The 20,236-nt window shown below is 35.2% G+C and overlaps 1 protein-coding gene across 7 annotated transcripts in view; it reads right to left on the reverse strand.

Annotated features, from left to right (window-relative positions):
* The window catches only part of DPP8 (dipeptidyl peptidase 8), a 55,359-nt gene that overhangs the window by 26,134 nt on the left and 8,989 nt on the right, over positions 1-20,236 (reverse strand). For all 7 annotated transcript variants that reach the window (XM_043470824.1, XM_043470827.1, XM_043470823.1 and 4 more), the window contains 7 exons: positions 18,393-18,505; positions 12,453-12,626; positions 10,075-10,243; positions 4,499-4,609; positions 2,988-3,116; positions 2,382-2,443; positions 609-709 (listed from right to left, as the gene is read on the reverse strand). In XM_043470824.1, coding sequence (XP_043326759.1) covers positions 609-709; positions 2,382-2,443; positions 2,988-3,116; positions 4,499-4,609; positions 10,075-10,243; positions 12,453-12,626; positions 18,393-18,505 — 859 coding nt within the window. The remainder of the gene's footprint in view (positions 1-608; positions 710-2,381; positions 2,444-2,987; positions 3,117-4,498; positions 4,610-10,074; positions 10,244-12,452; positions 12,627-18,392; positions 18,506-20,236) is intronic.

The following is a 20,236-nucleotide window of genomic DNA, read 5'->3' on the forward strand; positions in this document are numbered from 1 at the left end:
TTCATTCTACACTTATTTTTTTAAATTTATTTTTAATTGAAGGATAATTAAAATATAGTGTTGGTTTCTGCCTTACATCAACATGGATCAGCCATAGGTATACATATTGCACTTATTTTTTTAAAGTTAAGCTTGAGTAGAGGTTTTAAAAGTAGTTTTCTTTAAATTTCCAAAATCACAGATGGCCTTTGAAATTATTTTCTCCCTTTAATGCCAACAAATGCCAGCCCCATGAAAACTCTTTTGTCCACATCAGACACAGGAAATACATGTAATCATCTTCACATGAGGCTGTACAAATATTTCTGCTTAAATTATACAATTAAAAAAATATATATATACTTACATATGAGCCTGAAAGTCCTACTTTAACCACAAATAACACTGTGAAACTGTCACTGGCTAAGTGAGAGACAGAAATAAAATGCAATGCACCTATGCTTATGGGATTACAAGTGCACTTAGTTCAGGAAAAATTCTTTGTGCAGAACTAACTACATGGCAAATTTACATGTGAAAACAGCTCCAAAGGAAAGGAAGAGCCTAATAGCACAGACAGTTCTGGGTCCTAAATTATTTGTAAAGAAGTGACAATTTAACATACGCACTATTTTCCCTCTGGAGTCCATCCAGCTCTGGCAATATATTCAACTCCTTCAAACAGAATCTCAAAAGGCTGAATTAGTTCCTTATCTATGACATCTATAATCTATTAAAAAAGAAAAAAGGAATCTAGTTATAGAAGACTGATACTGGGCTACTTAAAGCACTATCTTTAACAGCGTGACACTTGTTCAGTCTTAGGTACACAGGATATAGCAAAACCAGCAGTAAGTCATGGGTTACCTTTATTGGTGTTCTTTATGTCTAAGAAAGTTCTAACTAAAAGAATCAGCATAGTCTAAAAGTTTTTTTCCATTAGTTTATACTAATAGAACTCTTGATTGTAACTGGTAAAATCAGATTTTAATCACTTTATAGACTCTAGTATCTAAGAAAAATAGTAGTCTCTAGTTCCTTACATTTTAGTTTAAAATACTATATGTATAATACATTAGTGAAATGATCTTGAGTAAGCAAACTTTTTTCCCTAAATAGTCTGGCTAACACACTTTAAAATATACATTTCTAAAAATGAACAAAAGGATCTGAATAGATTGCTCTCCAAAGAAGATATACAAATGGCCAATAAGCACACGAAAAGATGCTCAATAACATTAATCATTAGAAAAATGTAAATCAAAACCACAATAAGATGCAACTTCAAATCCCCTAAGATGCCTATAAGACAAATAATAACCAGAGTTGATGAAGATGTGGATAAGCTGGAAACCTCATACACTGCTGGTGGAAATATAAAATAGTGCAGCCACTGCAAAAACCATTTGGAAGTTCCTCAAAAGGTTAAAACACAGAATTATAATATGACCCAACAATTTCACTCCTAGGTATCTAACCAAGAGAAATGAAAATGTATGACCGTACAAAAACTTGTACATCCACATTATTGGTAGCATTACGTTTAGAAACCAAAATCTGGAAGAACCCAAATGTCTAAAACTGATGAGTGGATAAATAAAATGTGGTATATATCCACACAATAGAGTATTTTTAGGTGATAAAAAGTAATGAAGTGCTGTTACTTGGTGCCACAGGATTAGTGCTTGAAAACAAGATGTTAAGTGAAAGAACAGACTAGATACTGTATGATTCCATTTATATGAAATGTCCAGAACAGGTAAATCCATAGACAGAAAATAGATTAGCAGCTGCCTATGGCTGGGGGCATGGAGAGGTTTGGGGGTGATGACTAAGGAATGTGAATTTCCTTTAGGAGTAAGGAAAATGTTCTAAAATTGACTGTGGTGATAGCTGCACAAATCTTGAGAATATACTAAAAGCCATTTTAAACTTTAAATGAGTGAATTATATTGTATGTGAATTATACTTCAATAAAGCTGTTTTTAAAAAGTCTAGCAGAGAAGTTTTTTTTAATTATGTGTACATTAAGCTTATAGGCATCTGACTGTGGAAAGCAGCAGCATAAAAACATGAGGGATAATTAATCTAAGACAGACAACTATTCAACACAGAGGATAACTCATCAGTCAATAACCACTATTTAAGAAATACTGATCTGGAGAATTAACATAGGCAAAGAGGAAAAACTACTGGAAAGGAGTGGTAAATATGCATCTCCCCATATTCCTAACTTGGGAACCAGTAAGAAAGTTTTCAAAGTAGAAAATGAGGTCAACCTGAAATCATGATCTACAGATGTCTCAGCAAGTTCCACAAGTCCAAAATATAAGAAAGCACATCTACAATCTCTGTTGACGGACAAAATGACACAAAAAGTTAACTCAGCATTTTATACTTACCCTTCCTTCAGCATCAATCAGTATTTCTGACATCTTAAAAGTGACTTTTGGATTTGCTGTGCCTTTAGGAAGAGATATAAACAAACAGTAATATAAAGCTATTCAAACTAATTTTACCAGATGAATCCTTTTTAGTCAAATAAGGAATATTGCATTTAGTCAGGGCTTTATTACATAAAAAACTCAAAATTCTATCCCAAATTCATAATTTTCAATATGACTATAAAAGAAGGTGCCAAAAAACATCAGGAGTCAGTAGGTAATGAAGGGGAATCCTACATCATTTCACAACTGAAATGCTATAAATAGCAATATGGGGAAAAAATGGCTAATTTATTAAGAACATAATCCCTTAAAAATCTTTTATTTTGTAGCAAAGATACTTCTTTATCCGTTCCTTGAAATAATCAGTTTTGTGCACTTCCCTACCTTTGAAATAATTTAAAAGGATCAGCCTATAATTTAAAAAATTTACTTCAGAGACACTTAACAATCTATCCTTCAGTCTGTAAAGGATCAATGTTAACCAAACTTTTGAACGAATGCAAAAGAATCTTGTTTGAAAAGTAGGAATGAGTGTATATAAACGTCAATGGAATGTAGTACCTGTTTTAGGATAACGGAATGAATCTGCTCTCCTTGTTTCCAACATGGGGGATGTAACATGAATAATTTCCACCTCAGATTCATCATTTTCTTCATAAAGAATTCTAAGAATTTTACTGCCACTGGGAGCTTAAAAGGAAATTAAATATTGAAAATTTGGGAGTATTATGCCAGAAAATTATCACCATTGACCATTCCCTCTAATATTCTATTTCCCATAGTAAAAAATAGTTTATGTATAAAATATACTGCCTTTCATGTATGAAAATACTACTAATCTTTGCAGTAGCAAGGTGAGTTACTGCTAATTCACTTTTATTGGTTAAAGGTTACTACTCTTGGAGATAAAAATTGAAGATCATCACACACACATACACACACACATAAAATGGAAGAAACACACTTGTGAAGTATTTCAGTTCCTGCATACCTTAAAATGCATTCCTTTCAGGAATTATTACACTTACAATATTTTCTATAACAAAATAAATCCCACTTTAAAGGAGTCCAGGTTTTTTTAATGGTTTCTCTAATTCATGTCATAATCTTGTTCTAAGAACATAGTTATGGCAAAACATTTTACATCTTAAAATGTCCAAATCTAAGATATGGCTTAAATATAAATATCTTTCAGGGTCCCTTAGAGATGTGTTCAGAATGCTACGTGCAATCCATTAGTGGGTCATGAAATCTTTTAGTTGGTCATAATCAGCATTTAAAAAATAGGACAAGCAAAAAAAAAAATGAACACATTATATATAAGATTAAGCATTGCTTCATGAAATTTGTTTTCAGTTTTATGTAGAATATATGTACAATGTATTAGGCTAGGATGTAAAGCAAATTTCTAACCAGATCACAGTCAAAAAGTTTGAAAGCTACTGCTTTAGAGAGCTGTTTCTCAGCTAGTGAAATACGTGTGAATTTACAAAGAAAAAGAAGGAATTTTTGCCTTTTTTTTCCTGATCCATTCATATACTAATTTGGCCATCTGTTCATGCAGACTCTCTAGGCAATCCTATAGTTTTACAGCAACTCCCACTAAAGGGTGGTATTTTGTATTTTGCTACCAATGTTGCCACCAACCAGCTTCTAGATGAAAAACTGGCAGGACTTCCATGGTGGTCCAGTGGTTGAGACTCTGTGCTTCCAAGGCAGGGGGCATAGGTTCGATCCCTGATTGAGGAAGATCCCATATGATCCCATATGCTGCATGGTGCAGCCAAAAAATTAAAAATGGGGAAAAAAAAAAATTAAAAAAAGAAAGGAAAAAAAAGAAAAACTGGCAAGGAGAGTTGAAGGACCTGGGGCACTGAACCATAATACAACTAATTGTTTTTTATGAGAATTCATTATGGTGATATACAGCCTGAATATTCACAGCAACTACTGGTAAGATCCAACCTTCATCATTTAAGAATCTACTATTCAGAATTAAGAATCTGTGCAGTTAACTGGTAGCTGAACCTCATAATACTTTAACTGACTTATAGTATATTGAACCCTCTTACTTGTTTCAGCTTCTGGACACCACCAATAACCAGAGTATCTATCAAATTCTTCTTGAAGAACAAAGGTAGCAACTCCGGCTGATCTGGGATCCTCCTCCATGTTGGCTAGCTCTAGACAAACATAAAGGCAAAATTTTCACAGAAGTTCTCATCTCTTCACAGGTACAAAGCAGAATGATCCATTTATTTTGAAAGGCAGCTATAGTACCATGGTGAACTGTGAAGCCAAATGGACTTCAAATCTGGATTCCATCATCCACCAAATGACTGATCCTAGGCAAATCACCCGATCACATTCTGTTGCAGTGTCCCATTTGTAAATGGGAATAAGACCCTACCTTATATGGTTGTTATAAGGATTAAATGAGCTATTTTACATAAAGTACTTACAACAAAGCCTAAACCAAAATGTCAGTTTTTATCTTCCCATTTAGCTAGGACCCTGGCGAAAAGAATACATGTCTTTGCAGGGTCACGGCGACATGTACTCTCCTAACCCTATCAAGACATAGAATATTTCCATTCTCTTGTCCCTTCCCAGTCAATGTCCATTCCTACCTCAGATGCACCACCGATCTGATTTCTATCACCAAAGGTTAGTCTTACATATTCCAGACTTTCATGTAAGTGAAATCATACAGACATACTTTATGTTTGTTACTGAATGATAATCCATTGTATATCACAATTCTTTTATCCATTCATCTGTTATTGGACATCTGAACAGCTTCTAGTTGCTATTATGAATCAAGATGCTAAAATCATTCTTTTATTTTTCTGATATTAGTCACATTTATTGGGGTGTTCACAGAATTCAAGTTATCTCTCCATCTCAAAAACTTTGGTGCAAGTAAATATATTCTTGTAGTTTCTACGAAACCTGATCTTACATACAAAACAGAAGTTTGATACATCAGTTTTAGCTAAGAATTTTATTTTCAATTCTGAAACTCACATTTGCTCAGAAAAAATTTATCTGAAGCAAACTATTTATTTTAAAATGTCATTTATCAATTTACAAAAATATAAGATTTTAGTCTAATCTTATTTGATGTTTAAAGTTTACTGTGCAGAAAAGGTTTTTGTGTTTTTCCCTGAGATTTCTGATTTTCATTCAAGTTTTCTGATCAGTCAGGACACTGACAGAAGTTTGAATTATCCCGATGGAAACTCTGATATACAATGATAGGTTAAATACTTATACGTCTTCTGATATTTATTATATTCATAGGTTTCATCCAATTCTAACAGTTAGCTAAGCTATGTGCATTTAGCCAACAGACCAAAATCTCTAAGAGCTCAGCAGAAATCATTCTTGTATAAAAATCTTTGTGAACATGTGTTTTCATTTCTTTGAATAAAAACCTAGGCGTGGAATGCTTGGGTAGTGTGATAATTTTATGTTTAAATTTATAAGAAACTGCCACATAAGTTTTTCAAAGTATCTGTATTATTTTATACACTTACCAGCAATGTATGAAAATTCTTCTCCAATATTTGGTGTTCTAATGGGTGTATAGTGATATTTCACAGTGATTTTAATTTTATAGGTAAGTTTCAATGTATTATTTTTTCTTATCTATATTTTCTATATATTGCCTGAAAAGAATGTGTAATATGAACCAATTGCCACTTACCAAAAAATTTTGAGAAGGAAATGGCAAAAGAGTTGGATATCACTAGTGACTAAACAACAAATATTGGTTTCTATACACATATGTAAAAGAAAAGAAATTGGCACTCTTAACACAAATAAACTACTATATATAAAATATTAGATAACCCAAAAGGTCTTACTGTAAATCACAGGGAACTCTACTCAATATTGTGTAATAATCTAAATGGGAAAATCATTTGAAAAAGAATAGATATAACCGAATCACTGCAATACACCTAAAACTAACACAACACTGTAAATCAACTATAATATAAAATAAAAATCAAGTTAGAAAACAACAACAAAATTTTGAGTCCAGAAGTGTTCAAAACACAGAATCTGGGGAATTCTTTTCATGTTTATATATCAACACACAATTATGTCATATCTCCACAGCAGGGTAATCAAATACCTTGTAATCAAATACACTAATATTCTTGCAGCAAATTTAGGAATAGGCAAACTAAGTAGGATTAAGACTATAAATATCCTCAGGTCAGTTCAGGTCACATCTTGCCACCAAAGAAGTTTTAGCACCAACTTAATCAAAACTAAGCTCCGTTTTCAGGGTTTCTGAATTTTGTAATTAAAGATGTAGCCATCAGTGCTCAGTTTTCTTGGATCGGTCAACGACTCCCAAGTTATACCTCCCATTCTGTTTTATATTTTGTTCTCCTGTAGATGTGAGAATACATATCACTCATTTATATCTCTCTATCACTTATTACAGGCATCTCTGGTGATGACCTCAATTACTAAGATTAATTAGATGAATAAATGGTATCACCTTGTTCTCCCAATAAGATATGTCCTTTCAGAGTAAAGGTCGGTATTACATTAAGTCTCTCTCTTACACAAGGTGGAGAATAAGCAAATGCACATGCTGAGCAACTAATAAACCCATGCAAAACAAGACTTTCACTTGGAAACTTACTGTGATAAGAGAAATAAAAGTGATGATGCTTACTCTCTACCTACTTTTCTAAGTAAACAAATTAAACAGTACTTACTGTGTTTCAGACCCTGTCTAAAACACTTCGCAAATATTAAAACTTCAATAACAACCTTATGATGACATACTATTCATTTACCTTTCTAGAGATATGAAAACAAAGATAGGTTAAACAACTTACTCAAAGGAACAGAAGTAAAAAACAGTAGATGAGACTCAAATCTAGATACTCCAGTTCTAGACTGTATTTTTAACTACTACACTAACCCTGAAAATAAACAACATACCTACATGCACAGAAAAGAAATGAATAAAAACAGTATTACAGCGGGCTTCCCTGGTGGCTCAGTGGTAAAGAATCTGCCTGCCAATGCAGGAGACACAAGCTCAATCCCCGGTCTGGGAAGATCCCACACGCCACGGAGCAGCTAAGTCTGCGCACCACAACTACTGAGTCTGCTCTAGAGCCCGTGAGCCCCAAATACGAGCCCGCGTGCCCGCAGCCCTTGCTCTGCAACAGAAGAGCCTCCACACTAAGCAGCCTCCACACGGCACTCGCCGCAACCAGAGAAAAGCCTCCGCAGCAACCAAGACCCAGCACAGCCAGACAGAAATAAAATTGTCACAAAGGAAAACGTCACACAAGAGAATCACTTCACAGATTGATAGAATAAATTCCAACACACACACACAACCAGCACACACACACATCAAGCAGGATTTCAGTGGTTTCTACTTTAAATTCTGCCAATTTTCACAATAATCCTTTATGGAAAACAATTCTACCAAAAGAAAGAATATACAGACTAAAAACATGCCTTATTTCTAACAGTCACTGTCAAAGCAGTCCCAGCCTCAAGCACAATAACTAGTACATAGTCAGTCTCTAACGTTTGTTGAAACCATGAACAAATGGCTAGGATTTGCATCCCAGATTTACTAACTATTAACCTAAACTTTGCTTTGCCAGTGGTAGCTGTCCTGATTTCCTGACTCCAGATGAAGACTCACTAAACACCAAAATATGGACATTTTACTTAAAAATTTCCCTACTCCACCCCCTTTTCTCTATTCTACACTCTAGTTTTAGGTTGTTAAGACCTGGGTATTTACAGTATTTACACTAGTTAAGCTTTGCCCTGTCTCTAGATGTGCACTTCTCAAATATAACTTTTACAAAGTATTCAGAACAATTTATCTACAATATGACTCTGACCACACTATACAACTGCTAAAAACTTTTTCCAGTGAACCCCCCATCATGATTGAAGGCCATATTCATTTACATAAGAAATAGTCCACCCTTCTCCTTGCCCGTATGTGCCAGCTTCACCTTCCTCTGTATCTGGACTCATACCTCATGCTTTGGGAGCCTAAGCCTGCTTCTAATCCATACAGACTGTGGTGCCTTCTGCATCAAGGCCTTTCCAGGCTGCCCCCTTGCCTGGAGTGTGCTGGCTAATGTACAGTCACTATCTGAGAGCAGTTCAAGTCTCATCTCTCCAGGTAACCTTCTGGGACCACTACCCTTGCTTGTACTCTTTTAACGCCCAATGCTTGCTGCTTATCATTCTGTTTTGCTCTCTCTCTATAAAGTTTCCTTTAGGGCCAGGACTATGTCTTATTCAATTCTGTATTCTTAGTTCCTGCCACATTGTCTGGCACACAGGAACTTGATATATCTTTGTTGACTGACAATGGTTAGAACAGATTTCTTGACTTCTAATTCAGTGCTTTTTTAAATCAGTGTTAAGTTGTTCAGGAAAAGGCTTCTTCTATAACACTGACTATCCTAATGATGAAAAAACTGTTGCCAATACATTATGATGTTCTAAAATAATTTACTAAGGAAGATGCCCATGCCCAATAAATCAGTTTCGTGACCATCAAATTATGGGAAAGTTGGACAATAAATTTTTAGAGCGACTGTCCTTCACCATGGAGCTTAACCGTAAGGTCTGTTTCCATGTTAAAAAAAAAATACACCATTTCCATTCTTTCATTTATATAAAAGCTTCAGAGGAAAAAGGAAAAAATCCACATCATTTCTGTGCTTTTAGTGAAAGTGGCTCAGTCATGTCTGACTCTTCGTGACCCCATGGACAATACAGCCCAAGGAATTCTCTAGGCCAGAATAGTGGAATAGGTAGCCTTTCCCTTCTCCAGGGGATCAGCCTAACCCAGGGATCGAACCCAGGTCTCCTGCATTGCAGGAGGATTCTTTACCAGCTGAGCCACAAGGGAAGCCCTTTTAGTAGTGCTTAGCATGATTAATGTCACTTCAATAAAAATTAAATATTTCCACAACATAGAAAGGTTTATTTTTCCAATAACTAAGCAGGCTCTCCAAAAAGGGACAATAAATTTTTAAGTAGTTCTTACAGTGTGTATTGAGTTTTTGTTTGTTTTCCTAAAAACAAGACTTTTTAAATTAAATTTTATTTCAATCAGAGAAGTGCTACTGTTGTGCTGTCCGAAAATAACCATTGAAACAAGCCAGCATTACAATGCTCTTTTTGTTTCTGTTATTTCATTTTTGGTGGTGGTAGAGGTAGTTCTTTCTTTTCCCCCATTGGAAATTTTATGTAATCTAATGTTCTCAGAAACTTGTATTCTTTTTGTTGTTTAAGCTTCACTATCACCTTTTCTAAGGGTTACTGAGGTATAGTTGATATTAAAAGTGCATGCATTGAATATATACTTGATTATTTTGGACATGTGAAGACACCTATAATATCAGCAAAATCAAGACATTAAACATAGCCATCAACTTCAAAAAAAACAAGTAGCATTATATAGGTGATACATACAAGTTTATAAAAAAAGTTGTATTTCTTTTTTAATTTTAAAGATTTAAATTTAAAATATAAAGATCACCCAGCATGCTTTGATTTCAAAATGTAAGCAAAAGCAAATTAAATTTTAAAAATACTTTTCAGGAAAACTGATTTGAAGAACCTGAATTACCGTTGTGCACGTAAGTGAGCCTCCTTTCTTCTCTCGTCACAATGTTTGATATCCAAATATCACTGCTGTGTATAAAAGCGATCCAGTCCGGATCAGCTGGGCATAGTTTTGGATCCATCCGAATGTTGGGACAACTAGTCTCCACTAAATTGGGCCGTAAGGGTTGTTGCTAGAAAAGTAAACAACATTTAAAGGCAAGTATCAGGGTTACACGTATGTATTTACATACATATAATACTGGGTGTTTACCAGCACCTTTCCTATAAAATGAATAATAATCCCAAAGTATAATATCAACTAGGATAACTCCTCTCCAGAAAACTGTACTTAACTTATATGCCTTAACTTATAAGAAATGAATCATTTTTTTCCTATGAATTAATAAGCTAAGCATAACAGGAACGGAAATAAAGACAATATAACAGCACCTCATAAATTTTGTTGACCAGACCTGTTAAATAGAGTAATTATCATTTGTTGTATACTTTTATTAAACTTATATGCCTGTTTCACTTATTAAATGTTTCCATTTAATTTTATCAGTATAAAATAATTTGTTCATAAAATTGTAATGAAAGCTAGAAGCATCACAATTCTATCAGAAGAATAGTTCTAATATCAAATGAAAAACTGCCAGGAATAAAATCAAAATTTAAAACTATTTAGGGGGTACTCTTTTGCCCCCTTCTGATGCCTGTGTCAGAAGCTTTCTCTATCTCCTTTATACTTCAATAAAACTTTATTACACAAAAGCTCTGAGCGATCCAGCCTCGTCTCTGGCCCCGGATTGAATTCATCTCCTCCGGAGGCCAAGAATCCCGCATCTCATCGTTCAGTAACAACCTTTCACCTTGGGGGCTCGTCCTGGATCCTTCAGGACAAGATGGGCCTGATAATCTATGTGAGCCTACTTCTGCTGACTCCAGAAATCCTGAGTCTGCCGTTTGATCCTCAAGACAACGCCTTCCTGTCCTGGGCTCACTCCTATGCTGCATTCCACAATCGGTCTAACTGCTGGGTCTGCGGAGCACTCCCCTCTTCATCCGTGGAAGGCGTCCCATGGTGGACATCTCCACTTCAAGGAAAGGACTTTCTCCAAGTCTGCAAATACCTTCAACAATCGCATGTGATGCCTCTTCTTAAACTGATGACATCTAACAACCTTAAGATAGATGGACTGATGTAACTATGGACATAATGTGACTTTTCATTTTGATTTTAACTTGGTTTAATGACTATTTTGCCTTACATCTGTAACTGTATAATGGGGTTTTCTAACCGTCTAAAAGCTTTTTATTTACAGATAGTTGTTCGAGCTCCTATGAGTGCCACAGCCTCCTCCAACTATTACTTGGAGCCCCTGGATCAGACATCCTCACTATGAGGATTAGGAGAATATGTTGCCTCACCAATTTAGGGACAACGCCCCTTGTCAGCTCAGAAGCAGTTATGGAATGAGACGCCCCTCTTCCCTAGGCAACATAATTCTCCTAAAAGAAAAGGGGGGAATGAGAGAGTCATTTCCTAGGCAGGCTGATAAGAAGTCTAGGGGTCCCCAAGGAGAGAGAGGTCTGGGATATTCAAGGAGGAAGAAAGGACAAACTTTTTTACTTTTTTTCCTCTACATTCCTTAGGATTATATAACAATAATGTATCCTGCCTGAGGACAGTCTTTGGATTAAACCCTCTGGCTAATTCTGTTATCTTAAAATGTAAATTATGGGAGTAGGTCTGGTCTTTACAAGGATGTATCCTGCCTGAGGACAATCTTTGGATTAAACCTTCTAGCCAACTCTGTTATCTTAAAATGTAAATTATGGGAGTGGGTCTGGTGAGGTCTTTGCAACCTCCAGACATTCTTTGGATTCATTGGAGAGTATATAACTCCATTGCTAACACTAGCAAAGGGGTCCTCTTTTGCCCCCTTCTGATGCCTATGTCAGAAGCTTTCTCTATCTCCTTTATACTTTAATAAAACTTTATTACACAAAAAATTAAAAAAATAAATAAATAAAAAAATAAAACTATTTATTGGGATGAATTAAGCTTTTAGAAGAACCAAAAAGGGATTGTCTTGTGATACCATCATCTTTGAAAATCCAACTTAGCAATTACAGAAAAAATGGCACACGGATTCCCTTTACTAACTCTTCCTACATAACAAGTGTTTTCAGTATTTAAAAAATTATATAACTAATGTCACTGAAAAATTATTAGCTAAAACTTGGAAATTAATACCCATATTTCCTATTTTCTTTACTACTAAGTTAGTGGTAAATAACTGGTAAGCAGAACTTTTTAGTTTAACTATCTTTCTGATTTGGACACAAATAATTTTAAGACACCTAACAGTTTATCAAGTAGTAAAATCAACTTACAGTAAATCCTTGTGGCCCTCCATCTTTTACATGGTAAATTCCACTACCAGCTTGAAATAGAAATGTTCCACTTCCTTGGTGATAATCATAAGAAGCAATTCCAACTGTTCCAATGCGTTTTCTTTCCCGTAATAGTTCTTCTTCTCGAGAATACATTCCATAGTCCAGTGTTGCCTAATGCAGAAAGAGAGAGGTCTCCTATTCCGCTTTTCTGAAAGCGGGCTTTTTGCTTTTATTAATAGCACTGAAATTCTAGCATCTACAGTATTACTGAGTTTACATTTTGAGTGGCCCAAAATTTGTTACAGCTTTAAACAGATTAATTTCGGGAAGTCTGCTGAAAAATTTGGTAAAAGGTCCCTAGATGAACACTGCGTACATTAGAGAGCAAGAGTTAAGCTCCATCCCTTTGACTTGGCACCCAAGATCTCCTGCAACTTAAACATAACGCAGCAGCTCCGCGTGCGTTTAAGACGAGACTCTGAAGTAGTTTAATTTCTTCAAAACTAGTTTTCTTTGCTTTCAGAGCAGTAATAAACTACCTACTTCAGCACTGTGAAGATTACCTTAGATAAAAGCATGGAAAATGTTTATGAGCACAGTGACTGGGACAGAGCAAAGTTCTCAAACATCAGCACCTTTCCACTACATTCGCTGCTGCTGCTGCTAAGTCGCTTCAGTCGTGTCTGACTCTGTGTGACCCCTCAGACGGCAGCCCACCAGGCTCCGCTGTCCCTGGGATTCTCCAGGCAGGAACACTGGAGTGGGCTGCCATTTCCTTCTCCAATGCATGAAAATGAAAAGTGAAAGTGAAGTCGCTCAGTCGTGTCTGACTCTTCGCGACCCCATGGACTGCAGCCTACCAGGCTCCTCCGCCCATGGGATTTTCCAGGCAAGAGTACTGAAGTAGGTGCCATTGCCTTCTCCACTAACACTACTCTAATAAAACCTCAGGTCAGGCCCATCGCATCACTGATGTGAAACCCAGTATGTGGTGTTTTGGCTCCTGGCCTTTGTTCCATTTGCCTTCACACCGAGAGGCCATTTTTCTTTCTATCCATGTGAGTTTTACTGCTATCCCAAAACCTCAGCCCTAACTTAACTCTGGCCAGGAAAGCTTCCTGATATTTATATAAGAGTTACTATCTCTTTTACTCATTTGGCTATAGTTTTGTTTTTCACTGTCTTTCAGTAAATGAATTAAAAAAACCTTGAGAGCAGAATCTGTCTTATTTTGTTTTACCACCTAAAGCAACAGTTAAAATCTCCCTCAAAGAATATTTGTAATTAATGACTGATGATGATGAGGGGGCCTTCCCAAACTAAAAGTATTATTTGAGATATATATATATATATAATTTCATATGTATAAGAAGAAATATAAAGAAAACAAATTTAATAAGTGCTAGTTTAAAGAATTTATATCCACATCTTCCCTAAGAGCTCTTTATGATAAATAAAGGGATAAATAAGGGAAACAGACATGGTTTCTGCGATCAAGGAGTAATTACTTTATTTTATTTTATTTAGCCATGCCACAGCTTGCAGGATTTGAGTTTCCCAATCAAACTTTGGTCTCCCACAGTGGAAGCATGGAGTCCCAATCACTGGACCATCAGGGACGTCTCAAGGACTAATACTTTAAAAGTAGTCAAGTTTATATATCTGGAAAAACACATAATTTAAAAAGATACATGCACCCCAACATGCATTGCAGCACTATTTACAGTAGCCAGGACATGGAAGCAACCTAAATGTCCATCAACAGAAGAATAAACAAAAAAGATATGGTACATATGTACAACCGAATATCACTCAGCCACAAAAAAGGATGAAATAATGCCATTTGCAGCAATATGAATGGACCCAGAGATTGCCACATTGAGTGAAGTCGAAGACAAATATCATATATACTGCTTATATGTGGAATCTAAAAATAAATATAGATACCAAGTAAGTGGGAGGAGGGATAAATTGGGAGATTGGGACTGACATACACAGACTATCATGTATAAAGTAGATAACTGATAAGGACCTACTCTATACCACAGGAAACTCACTCAATATTCTGTAATGGCCTATATGAGACAATAAGCTACAAAAGCATGCATGTGTAAATGTATAACTGATTCACTCTGCTGTATACCTGAAACTAAGATAACACTGTAAGCCAACTACACTCTAATAAAAATGTAATAAAATAATCATATGGATTGAAATCTTTGTATTTTCCTCTCAACTTTATGGTAAGCCTAAAATTGCTTTAAAAAATCATTTTTAATGAAAAAAATAAATAAAAGTATAAATGCATAGCCAAATCTAGTAAACCATACACTTGAATACTTGCAATTTTTATATGGCAATTATACCTCAATAAACCTTTAAAAAGTGAAACCATATAAAGCACTAGATGAAAACATGGGTAAATTCTTTTATAACCTGAGTGTAGAAAAACTGTCCTATGACAGAAGACAAATTCTGGAAGCAATATTAAAAGGATACATTTTATCATACAAAAATCTTTCATGTGGTGTGTGAGCACATGCACGCACACACACACATACACACCATAAAGAAAGTAAAAACACAAATTACAACTTCATGAAAACATCTGAAACTATATCACAAAGGGTTAATATCTCCAGGAAATAAAAGGCTTCTAAAAATGAAAAAAGAACCACGTTACATAAAAATGGTTTATAGATAAAAAGATGATCAATTCTGCATACAAAAGAATAGCAAATTAAACTACAATTGGGATAGTATTTCTATCAGATTTGCAAAAAATCCAAATGTCTGACTACAAACTGTGTTGGAGAATCTATGGGAAAACAGATACAATTATTCCTTGCTGATGGAAATTCATAATGGCACAAGTCCTATGGAAGGAAATTTGATGCCTAGCAAAATTACAAAACCATGTACCATTTGGTCCAAAGATTTCAGCTCTAGGAATCTAGTTTAAAGATACACTGGCAAAATGTAAAAAGTTGTATGCCCAAGCCATTTTACTGCAGTACTATTTATAATACAGAGATTGAAAATAACTAAAATGTCCATCAAGAGGGAACTGGTTGAATATGATTTGTCTGTACAACACAACAGAGATGTAAAAACAAATAAAGCTTATGTATACGGCTTGTCCCTCAGTCTCTAGTACCCAGATCAAAGTCTCTTAATACCACTTTTCTCTAAAGGAAGCAGACAGATACGGCTGATTCCAAGCATGGGAAAAGCAATGTGAAAGATGATCATGAAACATCGCCATACCACCAAGTAAGAGAACTACCAACTACCAGGATCATGTCAAAACGATTTGATAAGTCAAGTTGATGGGGATTCTAACAGTCAAAAATAAGATAATTTGTACAATAAGAACAACAACTGTCAATGGATCAAAAGATACCAAACAGGCTTACACTGTAACTTTATAAGATACAAAAATGAAAACAAAATACCCTCCAAAACTCCTAATTTATCACACATAGAAGACTGTGTTTGAAAAATGGGAAATAAAGGAAAGAAACATCCTGCCTTTCTATTGTGAACTCCTCCTCAGGATAACTGAGTAATTGTTGAATAGCACTTTTCTCTTTCTAGAAATCTCTCAGTTAATGAAGAAGGAATGATAAAAATCACTGTTTTATAATAGATCTAGGTAATGATCAAACAATGCTATCATCACAAGAAACTAAAGCTCTATATGACTTTTGATGGGGGCATACAACATTATCGATGAAGTATTCTTTACTTTTTTAATTGTTGTACAAATATATATATATACATGTAAATACATATAACATATAATTTACCACCTTAACAAGTTTTTTAAGTGTACTGGTCAGTACTGTTAATTATATTCACATTGTTGTGCAACCCATCTCCAGAACTTCACCATTTTGCAAAACTGAAACTCTATATCCATTAAACTTATTAAACAGCACCTCCTCACTTTTCTTTCCCTCAGTCCCTGGCAACTACCATTCTGGTAGTCTATTTGACTACTTCAGGCATCCCATATAAGTGGAGTCAAACAGCGTTTGTCCTTTCCTGATTAGCTTATTTCACTTAACATAATGTCTTCATGGTTCCTCGATGTTGTAGCATGTCATAATTTCTTTCCTTTTTAAAGTTGAATAATATTCTATCACATATATATGCCAGATTTTGTTTATTCATTCATCTGTCCATGGACACTTTGGCTATTATGAATAATGCTGCTATGGACACGGTGTAGAATTATTTGTTCAAGACCTTGCTTTCAACTTTTTTGATCTGTAAACTATTCCTGGGCGGGGAGGGGAAGCAAACCTGTGTCTAATCAAGCTTCTAGATCTGACTACCTATTTCTATCTACAGAAAATACAGGAAACTGAAGAATGTATCAAATAACACCATAGGAATACAATCAGCAGAACAGATCCTCTTTCTTCAATAGATAAACCGCAATGGGGAGAAAAGGACAGAAAGAAAATCAGAGGATTAAAAGTAAGAGAAACTTAAGAAACCTAACAATCAAATGTAACATATGAAACTTATTTCAACCCTATTTAACAAATCAAGTGTAAAAAAAAAGAGAACATTTATCTAAAAATCAAGAAAATTTGAACATTTTATATGAAGAAATGATCAATGATTTTTTTAAGATATGATGATACTGTGGTAATGTCTAAAAAGAATATTTATTCTTTAGAGACGTGATCTATTTAGGAGTGAAATGATATATTTGGGAACTCTTTCAAAATAATCTGAAAAGTGGGGTGGGGATTGGTAAGTTGTAATGAAACGCTGATGGCCAAGATGTGATCATAGTTAAAACTAGTTCACATACTACTTTTGTATGGTTTGAAATTTCCCATAATAGACCTCAAAAAAAAAACCCACAAAAACCTCTGACTCACTAATTTACAACCTATTCCATATGAAAACTACCATTATTTTAGTTCAACACACTGTTCTTAGAGTAAGAAATGTTTCTGTTTAAAGAAAAGTCACAAACCAATGTGAAAAACAAGATCCCTGATAAACAGTTATAGTCAAAATGGTTAGCTGTCATGGAAGCTATTTTTTTTTAATTCCTAAGAGAAATATCACATTTTGCTTCATTTAGCCCAAATATGCCATTCAATAATATTCAATGTAAAAATATTAAGTGAGAACCTAAAAGGCAAACAATTGTACCCAAACTATGATCTTGTTCTTATGATATTTTCAACCATTTACATTTTGTGTAAGGACAAAATATTGAAGGAAAAAAACTTAACCTTTTATTTTCCCTAAATTGAATCATGCTATTCAGAAACAAAAACTGGACTTATTACCTTTATTTAATCTTTATGTTAGTACTGTTACTAAATATTAGAACTACAAATTCAATTTAAAGATTTAAACAAACGCTTTCAGGAAATATATATTACTTCTTTTATGTGAACAATTCTCTCCCAAAATGTGAGAACCATGTAACTAGCAAGTTTACAGAAGGGAAAGGTGGTTAAACAGGGAGAAGGTAGTTAAAAAAAAAAAATCTGGGAACTTTCCTGGTGGTCTAGTAGTTAAAGAGTCCGTGCTTCCAATGCAGGGGGTGTGGGTTTGATCCGCGGTAGGGGAACTAAGATCCTACATGCTACATCACACTGGGTAGCCAAAAAGAAAACCTGAATTATATTAATAACATCTAATATCCCTAGTCTCAGATATTGAGAATTAAATGAAATTTCAGGGTCATACATGGAAAAACATAAAAATGTTTTAATTCTTTTTTTTATATTATGGCTTATTGGTCTTCTAAAATTATTTTTTATTATTACTTTAACATATATCATAATTCCTTTTGATTCATATCTACTTCAAATATAAGATCCCAATTGAATTTCTGCCCCTAAATAAATGCAATACTAAAAACATACACAAAATCATAATAATAACACCACTTAATCCTACCTGAAAAAGATCCAAAAGAGGCTTCCAAGAGAGCATTAAGACTGCTGCTCTGTTGATGGTTTTGGGAATTTCAGAATAAAACAGTGTATTTTCTCTGTTCTCACCAGACATAGCTATAAAAGAAGACAATCATATTTTGTTACTTTAAAAACTGGCGATCTGTTTCCTACAATCACAGCAGTAAGTACACAATGCCTCTTACCTACTGCAGGGTGCTGTACTGTGTGGGACCTATAATGCATATTAACAAGGCAGAGACGCGCATGCCATACGCCATGGCAATTTTCTTCAATAAAACCCAGGCTCCCAGAAAATATTCAAATTTTAGTCCTTCTCAAAGCAAACATAAAAAGTGTATAAGATGTTGTAAGGGTAAGTGTCATTTTTAGTTTTTTTTAATTGTTAGTGTCTTACAAATTGGCAACAGACTTTACTAGATTTCAAATGGGGGTGCTTTGTGACAACTTCAAATGATTAAGCTTCTTTTTCTGAATCATTTACAGTATTCATTTAGAGATATACATAGGTCTAACTGAACTTGAGTTTTTCTTCATTATAAATATTCTATCACTATAATCACTAATAAGTTTCAAATGAAAGGACATTCACAGTAAAACAACACAGAATCTGATATCTGATCTGCTAAAAGTCTCTATCCTTTATTCAGGAACTGTGAAAGAAACAGGTCTACACTGAGCAGAAGACGGGTCCATCCTGTGAAATCATACGCTAACTGAACAGGAAGACCACAGCAGTGTGGAATAAATTACATAACAGAGAGAAGTAACAGAAATGCAACATGGTTATGAAGAGGTGAACCAAAGAAAACTCATAGTAAAATAAAGTCCTTCTACTCTACCAGAAAGGTATCACTTTCAAAAAAAAGCTAGGGGAGAGTGAAAGAGAAAGTAAATAACACAGGAAGAACAAAAACTCTCTCTAGAGGAATAAATCTTCAGCCTTGTGTTTCTGATACTAGCAGAGAAGGTAGTCTGTGGAAGGACATGCTAACTTCCATGTTAACCCTTGCAAGGACTGGGAATGAGTCCCCAAAGATCCACAGCTTCCTGTATCCCTTTATTATCCTAAATTTTACTTAAACCTTTCTTAGTCTGTCTTGCCTTTTGGAGTAAAAAGTTAGTTATCAGCTGATACTTATTTCAGCATTTGTGGGAATGTTAGTCGCTCAGTTGTGGCTGACTCTTTTGTGACCCCATGGACTGTAGCCTGCTAGGCTCCTCTGACCATGGGACTCTCCAGGCAAAAATACTGGAGTGGGTTGCCACTTCCTTCTCCAGGGGATCTTCCCAACCCAGCACTTAGTTTTGCCTTAAATCTACTTTGCACATTCCAGAGTTACTTTGTTACATATTTCTTAAGACAGTAGCCACCTATTCGTACTATTCATAATCTTACAAAATATGATCATATCCTCCTTAAGCCTTTCCCTTCTAACAGCTTTCAGTATGCAACTAGGATAAAGCTGGTTCTCATCTATCCTCCGGAGAAGGCAATGGCAACCCACTGCTGTACCTGGGGTCGCTAAGAGTCGGACACGACTGAGCGACTTCACTTTCACTCTTCACTTTCTGCATTGGAGAAGGAAATGGCAACCCACTCCAGTGTTCTTGCCTGGAGAATCCCAGGGACGGGGAAGCCTAGTGGGCTGTCGTCTATGGGGTCGCACAGAGTCGGACACGACTGAAGCGACTTAGTAGCAGCAGCAGCAGCATCTATCCTCAGTGAGAGTCACTGCCCACAATCCCTTCACATTCCCCTCTTGAAACTGCTACTGTTTCATGTCTTCCAGGATTCAACCCAGACCAACAAAACTTCTAAAGTAC

Source organism: Cervus canadensis, chromosome 6 (genome assembly GCF_019320065.1).
Source record: "Cervus canadensis isolate Bull #8, Minnesota chromosome 6, ASM1932006v1, whole genome shotgun sequence".
Classification (NCBI taxonomy): Eukaryota; Metazoa; Chordata; class Mammalia; order Artiodactyla; family Cervidae; genus Cervus; species Cervus canadensis.